Below are 11,027 nucleotides of genomic sequence, written 5' to 3'. Positions count from 1 at the left end.
GCAATGAATTCGAATATTTTTGAACTTAATGTATGGATTTGCACAATGCTAAACATGGTGTAGGAATCGAACATACCCCCTTAGTTGGGGTTTGAAATTACCGATTTTCTGAATTTGGTTATCTCTATAATATCTATTGGCTACAATTTACAGAGTAGATCGTAATGATGTGGAAGACGATTGGCTTGGGATTAGAAACGCGTTGAGGAGAGACAAGCTCCTCGTCATGAGCAGATGAGACTGGGAGTATTGGGAGAGATGGAGAGAAACTTGCCTCCGACTGTTTCAGGTTTTGGGATTTGGAGATGGAGTTGGAAGGTGAAACCGGTTCCAAAAAAGAAAGCAAAAAATAAGACAAAAACTAGAGGTGAACCGTGAACCCTCTGGTTGGACGAATTACAAATGTCTTTCATAGTTTATTCAATTAACCGTAAAAATTAACATGATGAGGAATTTCAGCCCCATGACAAGAATCAAATGAACGAATACTTGATGGTACTGAAAACGCATAGTTAGCTAAACCTAATACTAAACGATTAGTTTTTCCTATGCATGTGACGTGAGAATCCAAGAGTAACTAGTCTCTTACAAAAAACATCATAGCACAAACATATTAAAAAAGACAAAAAAAAATCATAAAATCGTATTTTAAAAAACCTTCTTTCAACTTCTAACTCAGTTTACTTGGATTGGGAAAATATACTTTGTCTTATCATTTTCTAAAATACGAAACTTATTCATTGCCATGTTTTTCTTAACACTGAAATAATTTTATACTCGACAATAAACGAAAAGGAAGAGGTATGCATTATATATGATTTCGAATAAATAACTCATGATAAAAGTATTTGTTTGGTGAAAAAAAAAAGTTCTTTTTTTCATTCATAGACTTTGCATTCCTCGTTGGCCGGGTTTGTCTGGCAGAAATCCTCCAAAGGGTCTCCACTTCCAACAGCTTTCTCTCCTGGCCACTTGCTAGCCACTAGGTGAGCCAAATCCACTACTCTTTGGCTATAATACGAATAACGCAAACCCAAACGTAAAGATTCATTCATATATAGGTTAAATTTATAAAACTGATCATATCATGTAATGTAATGTGTTATATATATATATATATATCTCACCTGTAACCCCACTCGTTGTCATACCATGCAACCACCTTGACCATATCATCACCCATGACCATTGTGAGCGAAGAGTCAATGGTGGTGGAGACATCAGAGCACCTGAAGTCAACAGAGACAAGAGGGGCATCGCAAACGTCTAAAATGCCCTTCATCGGTCCATTAGCGGCTTTCCTGAAGGCCTCGTTCACATCCTCTGCCGTCAAACCTTTCTTCTCAACGTTTATGACAAGGTCAACAACTGAGACGTTTGGCGTTGGCACACGGAGTGCAATGCCGTTGAGTTTACCCTTCAGCTGCGGCAACACTAGTGACACTGCCTTGGCTGCACCTGTGCTGGTTGGCACTATGTTCAGTGCTGCGGCTCTTGCACGCCTTAGGTCCCTGTGTGATGCATCTAGAAGCCTCTGTCATAATTCATTTCAAACACGTGTATGTTACTATTGGTTGTATTGAGTCAAATCACAGTACATTTCAATGATTTGTTATATTCTTATACAAGCTGCAGGAGTATTCAATCTACATAAACCGAACCCATACAACGAATCCATAAACTCAAAACACATTCTACTATGGCTTAAAATGGATTTCATTTTCATGCATTCAAAAAACCGTAACCAAAATTAAACCCTGGATTTTGTACCTGGAACCGTAACCTGGATTGAATACTCCTAAATACGAGTAGTGAATATTTTAAGAATACAAGCAATCTATTCTACTTAGACAGACAAAGATGGTATAAGTATATTACTTGGTCTCCGGTGTAGGAGTGTGTGGTTGTCATTGTCCCCTTGACGATTCCTGTAATTCAGTTGATGTATGAGCTAGAAGAAACCATGTTGAACATGTAGTAAGAAAGGAAAAGTGCAATGTACCAAATTCTTCATCCAAGACTTTAGCAAATGGTGCCAAACAGTTGGTGGTGCAAGATGCATTGCTGCCAACAGAGACCAAAAATGAAGCATGAATACTCAAACTAAATTTTGGTTATAATGGGAGAGGTTTAACTTAAACGGACCTAATGATGTTAGCAACGTCGTGACCATAGTCTTTCTCATTGACTCCCATAACGTAGGTAGGGATATCAGCACCTTTGGCTGGTGCAGTGATGATCACTTTTGAAGCTCCAGCTTGGATGTGCTTCCCTGCTCCTGGCCCATCAACAAACACTCCTGTTCCCTGATGATGATCATAACCACATACCATTTATCTTTTTCGATTAACTAAGGCGCGATTTCCCATCATAACAATGCAGCTTTGAAAAAAAAAAAAAAAAAAAACAATGCGGCTTTGAAAGAAAATTAATTCACCTCGATAACAATGTCAATGCCGAGCTCAGCCCATGGAAGCTTAAGAGGGTCTCTGTTGGAGACGACTTTGATGAGCTTGCCATCAACACTGATAGTCTCATTGTCCACAATTTTCACTTCAGCCTTGAAGGTTCCAAGCATGGAGTCGTACTTGAGCAAGTGGGATGCCTGCAATTTTATCATCAATGTCAAAAATGTGTGTTCCACAATAGAGAATTAATGTCTTCAATTCTCGGGACTTACATTCTTGACACCACCACTGTCGTTAAGGACAACAACCTCGAGAGGAGAGTCCTTGCGACCATGCCAACACCTGAGGAAGTTCCTACCAATCCTTCCAAACCCGTTGATCGCAACCTTCAGTTTTGCCACTGTCTCTCCTCTAACAGGAGTGGATGCTGTCACAGCCTAATATTTCACAAACTCATCATACATATGCACATTCATATATAAACAAGACAGTTATTAATGATTCAATCAACCAATCAATCAGTCACCTTGGCTGTGATCTGTGCAGCTACGGCATCAAAGAAAGATGCTTCACCACCGTTACTGCTCATACGCAGGCCAGAGAAATCAGCAACTTCTAGCCTCTGTGCAGTTAATAACAAGAGAAGCAGATCAAACAAACACACAGACGCACAGAGATGGTATGTTGCTAGATAAAAGGGAGTTTGTACCTTGGANATTGAGCAGGGAAAGAGTGAATGGCACTCTTAGACTGCACCCTCTGTGTGACCGGGATTCTGGAGACGGCGAGAGCTGCATGTGAGGCCATAGCTGCAAGTGAAACAAGAAGAAAAATCTAGGAATGCTACTGATCAGTTTTGAGCGTTAGCATATATACATACGTACACACATATCCATTGGTTTTTGATCAAAAGCAAGCAACCAATGGTTCAAAGTGAAGCATAGAAATATGTGGTTATTATGTAGGTAAGATACAAATGGGGATAAGATTCTGTGAGTCACTGATCACAAGTTTCTCAAGTCAAAAAATTCTTGTTTCCATGTCATATACTTTCCTTCAACACGATTAAAAAGGAAGATTAAAAATCTTTGTAACGTCTGGTTTGGCATATAGTTGTGATATCATCCTTCAACACGATTTCAAGACAAACAGAGAAGAAGGCAGTCATTTGAAGATAGATGAAAAGTTGTACAACATTACACAGAAATAGCCAACAATTATTGGGATCATTATAAGTAATCACCCGTGATTCAATTCAAATCCTAAAAACAGATGATTTTTAGGCTGTAGCCTCGACTTCATCGGTGCTTAGAGCTGCACCATTCGGGGTATCTTCTGATTTGAGCTGAGAGGACACATCGTCGATAGCAGAGTTAAGCTGAGCAATTTTTTCAGCCAGTACCTTCCGAGTTTTCTGCATTAACATTTACACACCATTGTTCATAAGTACATCAATAAAAAACGAGATATATTATTGACTCATAATAAAAGTGAACAAGGCTTAGTAATATAGTAAATTATTACAACTAACCTCCAAAGCTTTTTCCTCATCATATATGAATTTCGGCAATTTCCTCATGAGATCCTTTCGGTCTGCTCCAGCAATTGCCTTGCTGATCTGATATAATCCAGAAAAACATCGTCAAGAAGAGAGGGTTATAACTAAACCATATGTGATTCAGAATATTACCTGTGGTGCGTATACACATCCGAGAGCACCAACTATGAGTCCGCCCAGAATAAACCCTCCGACAAATAAGCCTGTGCTGCCTGAACCGTCATCATCTCTGCAAGACTTGATGTTATTAGACATTCCAAAGAGTCTGTAAACATAAGTTGCCAATGGGAAACAAAGGGTATATTTATTCAGGAGGTACAATGTCTACACTCTCAAAATTGTTTTGTTCAGAAAACATCAAGGGGGTTACAAGAACCACACACACTTGTGGACATCTCAAACAGTAATTCACCATAACCGGGAGGATTTTGTACAAGATATGTAATCAATCTTTCACCAAGGTCCAAAAATGAAACAAATAAGAAGAGGATCCTTTACCTGTATGCTGATTGAACGGTGAGGATCCTTTTGCTTCTAGGAGCAGAAATATGAAGGTTGTTGGAGCGATTCAGTCCAAAAGAAACACTGACACATGGCTTCAGGGAAAAGCCTAACATGAAAGAAGGAACAAAAAAAGATCAGTGAATATCGAGAGAAAGAGAGATCATACATACTGGAGAAGCTACATCCAATTTGACATGATACGAAAGAGAAACGCAAAGAATTGGTCACTTTCACTAATATGAACTGAGAAATGAAACCATTGTTTCTGCAGTATTAATGGATCTGCCTCACCATATCTATAAAATATGCCAACACAAATGGATTTAGAAACAAACTAACACTCATCTCAGCCAAAGATATTCAAGTTCTGGATTTTTGCATCATGAAATGCATTTCAACCCATTCTCGGCAATCAAATCAAGCAAAAGACATTGCGAAATCGATACTTGAATTAAAGCTATATCCACAGAAATAGGGCCAATTGAGTCGGGACTGATTGGGGAAAAATGGAAAATCACAGTGGGATAAAGCAATTTGGCTCATCCCATACACAATTAAATTGGGTTCTTGACGTACTAAAATTAGAATCGTAACAACATAAGGATCAAATCTGAGCTAGCGCTAGCTGAATGGGAGAAAGAGTCTTGTCTAATCGCACCAAGACTTGAGTAAAGATTCGAGGAGAGATTGAAGAGCTTTTTACCGGATGAAGGATGGAGTTGTTGAGCGTTATTGGGGAGAGAGAGAGAGGTAGAAAGAGACGCCATGAATGGAAGAAACTGAGAGAGATCGTAATAGAGAGAGCAGTTGGAGGACGTTCGATGATATCTAAGCTTCTTCCATTCAGTGGTAATTATAAAATTTAAATAATTATAATTATTATATGACCAAAAAAATAAATCAAGAATTGGGAAAATTTGGGAGAAATGACCATCATGGGTATCTGATCAAATTAGGGGAAAATGGCCATTTCATACCCGTACACACTCCGAAGGACTTAACCAGTTTATCCCACAATAATTCTCGAAAGAAACATACAAACTTATTAATATAAACCTAAGGTAGCATCCATCGAAATCGAAAAAAATTGTGGAAATCCCCACTGCCGCGGGTCGAACCAAGGTACTCAGATACAGACAACATAGCATTTAACCAACTGATCCCACAACAATCTTCAGTAATAACACACAACTTTATCTTTATAAACTTATAAGATATCTAAGTCCCAATTAAATGAATTTGAATTGGGGAAAAAATAAAAATCCTAGGGTACTTCTTCTTCTATCAAATATAACTGATAAATTTATAAATTAATAATTTATAACTGAGAATTAAATAGAAATTTATAAATTAAGTATAACTGAAAATATATTTATAAATTTATAAATTATCAGTTAAATGAAATGTTTAATGTTCAAGGTTTAAGATTTATAAATATTTAATTTAATTTTTAAATATAAATTAATTTAATTTAAATATAAATATATTCTCAGTTATATTTAATTTATAAACTTATATTTAATTCTCAGTTATAAATTATAAATTTATAAATTTAACAGTTATACAAATTTATAAATTGGATGAGGATGTTGGGGTGGTAGACGAGGACCCTGGTACTTTTGACGATTTGGATGAGGATTCAGGGGGAGATGATGGTGCGACAGGGGAGGTGGCAATTGAGGGTGCCAGGCTTCAAGCGGATGAGACAAAGGGGAAGAAGGGGCGGGGGCCGGTTCTACGGGGTGTATGCGCTAAGAAGCGCAATGCGCAGATGCTGCTATCGCCTAGAAGGCGTCCTCCGCATGGTCCAAGTACTAGCGAGAATGGACCTGCCTCAAAGGCTCAGGATGGGGCAAAAGGCGGGCCGGGGGGGGGGGGTTAAACCACCCAAACAAAAAAATTGTTAAATGAATGTATTAAGCTGGAATTGTCAAGGGCTTGGTAATAAGGCCTCTATAGGAAATCTTAGAGATCTCTGGAATAAACATAGGCCAGATTTTTTATTTCTTATGGAAACAAAACAGTCTTTGTCTTTTTTGGAAAAATTTGTAGGCCATTTTGGCTATTCTGATTTAAAAACAGTAGAGCCTATTGGTTCAAGTGGAGGGTTGGCTTTATTTTATAATAAGGATGCTTTTAATGTTTCAATATTAATGGAATCAAATAGATTAATTGATGTTGAAGCATGTTTCAAAGGTCGTGTTATTCATTTAACCTTTGTTTATGGTGATCCGGTTCCAAAAAACCGGGATTTGGTTTGAGAACGGTTAATACGAATCGGTACTACTCGGTCTACACCTTGGTTTCTTATTGGAGATTTTAATGAATTAACCGGTAATCATGAAAAACGGGGAGGGAGGCTTCGTCCTGCTTCCTCTTTTCTTGCTTTTAATGGAATGATCAGCGATTGTGGCCTCCTGGAATTTCCTTTTCTGGGGGATTGTTTGTCTTGGAAAGGATGGAGGGACAAAAAGCCTATCAGGTGTCGTTTGGACAGAGCTTTGGGTAACGAGGATTGGCATGATTTATTCCCCGATACAGTGACGGAATATCTACCAATGATCGCGTCGGATCACATGCCTCTGATAACGAGTATAGGTGCGAAGCGGCCACGGGGTAGGCAAAGTTTTATGTTTGATCGGCGCTGGGTTGGTAAGGCGGGTTTAATGGAGGCGATAGCTTCTGGTTGGCATGCTGACCAGGACCCGGGCTCGGCGGGGTTTATGGATAAAATTGTGTCTTGTCGGCGGGCGATTTCTCGCTGGCGTAAGACTCAGGTTCCCTATGGTAGGGATTTAATCGAGGATCTTAAACGACAGTTGGAAGTGGCTCAGGCGGATGATGCGTCTACACCGGAATCAATCTCGATGTTGAATTCCCGGTTGTTTGAGGCATATCGGGATGAGGAAATTCATTGGTATCAGAAAAGTAGGAATCGTTGGATGCGGGTGGGGGATAAGAATACAAAATATTTTCAGGCCCAAACTAAACAGCGACGAGCTCGAAATCGGATTGTAGGCCTTTATAATTCACAGGATGTCTGGTCAACAGACGATGAGGATATCTGTGATACGGCGATTTCGTATTTCGAGGAACTTTTTACTTCCATTAACCCAGATAATTTTGAGGTGTTCTACGGGAGGTTAATACGGTTATTATGGATGCGGATAATACCCGGTTAACTGCTCCGGCTACGGAAGCAGAGGTTCGGCAGGCTCTATTTATGATGCACCCGGATAAAGCTCCGGGGCCGGATGGGATGACTGCTTTGTTTTTCCAAAAAGCGTGGCCAGTCGTTAAGACTGATCTTGTCTATATGGTTAATCAATTTCTGGAGGAAGGTGTTTTTGATAAGGAATTAAATCGGACACATATCTGTCTTATCCCTAAGGTAGCCAAGCCGACAAGGATGACGGAGTTGCGCCCCATTAGCTTGTGCAATGTGGCGTATAAGGTTATCTCTAAGGTTTTGTGTCAACGGTTAAAGCTTCTTTTACCAGGACTTATTTCGGAGACACAGACGGCCTTTGTCCCGGGTCGGTTGATCTCAGATAATATCTTGATTGCTCAAGAGATGTTTCATGGGCTGCGGACGAATAATTCGTGTAAAGGTAAATTTATGGCAATAAAGACGGATATGAGTAAGGCGTATGATAGAGTTGAGTGGGGTTTCTTAGAGGCGCTATTTCGGAAAATGGGATTTTCAGAATGCTGGATTTCCTGGATCATGTATTGTGTTTCTTCGGTGGAGTATCGGGTTCTTCTAAATGGGCAACCGAATGGTTTAATTGTTCCGGAAAGGGGCCTGCGGCAGGGGGATCCGCTTTCTCCTTATTTGTTTATTTTATGCACGGAGGTCCTTATTGCGAATCTTCGGAAGGCGGAGGCAGATAAACGGATTACGGGTATTAAGGTTGCTAATAAGTGTCCGCCAATCACTCACTTATTATTTGCGGATGATAGCCTGTTCTTTTGTAAGGTTGATAAGGATCAATGCCTGGCGATTTTAGAGATCCTAAGGCAGTATGAGAGGGTTTCGGGCCAGCAGGTTAATTTGGCAAAGTCTTCGATTCAATTTGGTCACACGGTTGAGGCGGCCGTCCAGACGGAATTGCAGGGGGTTCTAGGGATTACTAATCGAGGGGGAATGGGCTCTTATTTGGGTATTCCTGAGAGCCTTGGAGGGTCCAAAACTAAGGTTTTCTCTTACGTCAGGGATCGTTTGCAGAGTCGTACGACTGGGTGGTCGGCAAGGTTACTCTCAAAAGGGGGGAAAGAGGTTATGGTCAAGTCAGTCGCTACGGCTGTTCTGACTTTTGTGATGTCTTGTTATCGTCTACCAAAGACAATTACAACAAAACTAACTAGTGCAGTGGCAAATTTCTGGTGGAGTACAAATGGTCAGTCTGGGGGTATGCATTGGATTGCGTGGGAACGCCTCTGTTGTAGCAAACAGTTAGGTGGTTTGGGGTTTAAGAGTGTTGATGACTTTAATACGGCTCTGCTGGCTAAGCAACTATGGAGACTGATAGAGTATCCAGACTCTCTCTTTGCACGGGTTTTTAAAAGTAGATATTATCGGAACTCTGATCCTATGGATCCTATACGATCTTATTCACCCTCGTACGGGTGGAGGAGCATCGTTTCTGCTCGCTCTCTGGTGAACAAAGGCCTTATTACACGGGTTGGGTCAGGGACCTCCATTTCTATTTGGAGCGATCCCTGGGTCCCAGCTCAATTCGCGAGACCAGCCTTAAGTAACGGTCCTTTTAAGGACCCAAATCTCCCGATATCTCATTTGATTGATCGGTCAGCAAATTCTTGGCGTAAGGATCTACTCATGCATCATTTCGACTCTGAGGATGTTGCACTGATTGAGGCTATACCTCTTGGCAGACAACTGAGAGATGATTATTTTGGATGGCATTTTACCAAATCTGGGAAATATACGGTTAAATCAGGGTATGAGATGGCACGCTCAGATGTCCAGGGTCCTTTTCGGGCCTTGGCCTCTGGACCAGATTTCACCCCACTTCTTGCAAGGGTGTGGAAGGTGCGGTGTCCGCCAAAATTACAGCATTTTATGTGGCAAGTTTTATCGGGATGTATATCGGTCTCGACTAATTTACGCCGTCGAGGGGTGAGTTGTGATGTTGTTTGCACACGATGTGGGATGGAGGCGGAAGATATCAATCATGCCATTTTCTTGTGTCCGCCGGCTAGACAGGTTTGGGCTTTGGCAAATGTCCCAGTGGGACCACAGCTTTTCCCGACAGGGTCGGTCTATGCTAATTTAGATCATTTTTTGGATCCAAAAGGTCCGGGTTCACACATCTCGGCTTTTCCTTGGCTGATGTGGTATATTTGGAAAGCGCGGAATGCTAGTGTTTTCGACAGCATTGATGAACGCCCGGATGTGGTAGTCAGGGTGGCAGAAGGCGAGGCGGTAACCTGGCAGGAGGCACAGGTGGATATCGAGGAGGATGAGCACCCTATCATCCCTCTGCATCCATCTTCCGGACCCCGGCTGTGTGCTTCGCTTCCACGGACTTTTACGGGCTATCGGTGTTATGTTGATGGCTCGTGGAAGGACTCTGATGTTTTTTCAGGTGCAGGATGGTGTTGTTTCTCGTCACAAGACACCTCTCCAGTGTTTGGAGCGACCAATTTCCGGCGAAGTTTATTCCCGTTGCATGCTGAAGTTGAAGCTTTCCTCTNCGAGACCAGCCTTAAGTAACGGTCCTTTTAAGGACCCAAATCTCCGGATATCTCATTTGATTGATCGGTCAGCAAATTCTTGGCGTAAGGATCTACTCATGCAGCATTTCGACTCTGAGGATGTTGCACTGATTGAGGCTATACCTCTTGGCAGACAACTGAGAGATGATTATTTTGGATGGCATTTTACCAAATCTGGGAAATATACGGTTAAATCAGGGTATGAGATGGCACGCTCAGATGTCCAGGGTCCTTTTCGGGCCTTGGGCTCTGGACCAGATTTCACCCCACTTCTTGCAAGGGTGTGGAAGGTGCGGTGTCCGCCAAAATTACAGCATTTTATGTGGCAAGTTTTATCGGGATGTATATCGGTCTCGACTAATTTACGCCGTCGAGGGGTGAGTTGTGATGTTGTTTGCACACGATGTGGGATGGAGGCGGAAGATATCAATCATGCCATTTTCTTGTGTCCGCCGGCTAGACAGGTTTGGGCTTTGGCAAATGTCCCAGTGGGACCACAGCTTTTCCCGACAGGGTCGGTCTATGCTAATTTAGATCATTTTTTGGATCCAAAAGGTCCGGGTTCACACATCTCGGCTTTTCCTTGGCTGATGTGGTATATTTGGAAAGCGCGGAATGCTAGTGTTTTCGACAGCATTGATGAACGCCCGGATGTGGTAGTCAGGGTGGCGGAAGGCGAGGCGGTAACCTGGCAGGAGGCACAGGTGGATATCGAGGAGGATGAGCACCCTATCATCCCTCTGCGTCCATCTTCCGGACCCCGGCTGTGTGCTTCGCTTCCACGGATTTTTACGGGCTATCGGTGTTATGTTGATGGC

The 11,027-nt window shown here is 41.7% G+C and overlaps 2 protein-coding genes across 3 annotated transcripts; both read right to left on the bottom strand.

Annotated features, from left to right (window-relative positions):
• Positions 785–3,312, bottom strand: LOC104757901 (glyceraldehyde-3-phosphate dehydrogenase GAPB, chloroplastic). 2 transcript variants are annotated; one of them, XM_010480684.2, is made up of 9 exons: positions 3,118–3,312; positions 2,935–3,028; positions 2,681–2,845; positions 2,438–2,605; positions 2,146–2,306; positions 2,003–2,064; positions 1,879–1,928; positions 1,128–1,534; positions 785–1,011 (listed from the first exon to the last, which is right to left on the bottom strand). In XM_010480684.2, exons 1-9 carry the CDS (start codon positions 3,213–3,215, stop codon positions 879–881), a joined length of 1,338 nt encoding a protein of 445 aa, XP_010478986.1. In that variant the 5' UTR covers positions 3,216–3,312; the 3' UTR covers positions 785–878. The 2 variants fall into 2 exon arrangements, with proteins under 2 accessions (XP_010478986.1, XP_010478985.1); XM_010480683.1 differs by lacking the exon at positions 3,118–3,312 and having other exon boundaries at positions 2,935–3,082.
• LOC104757900 lies at positions 3,519–5,327 on the bottom strand. Its single transcript, XM_010480682.2, has 5 exons — positions 5,174–5,327; positions 4,465–4,576; positions 4,099–4,195; positions 3,940–4,026; positions 3,519–3,822 (listed from the first exon to the last, which is right to left on the bottom strand). The coding sequence occupies exons 1-5, from the start codon at positions 5,235–5,237 to the stop codon at positions 3,688–3,690; spliced, it is 495 nt and encodes a 164-aa protein (XP_010478984.1). The 5' UTR covers positions 5,238–5,327; the 3' UTR covers positions 3,519–3,687.

This window comes from Camelina sativa, chromosome 17, assembly GCF_000633955.1.
Source record: "Camelina sativa cultivar DH55 chromosome 17, Cs, whole genome shotgun sequence".
NCBI lineage: Eukaryota > Viridiplantae > Streptophyta > Magnoliopsida > Brassicales > Brassicaceae > Camelina > Camelina sativa.
Note: the sequence above shows the minus strand (reverse complement) of the source record. Positions and strands in the feature narration are given on the sequence as shown.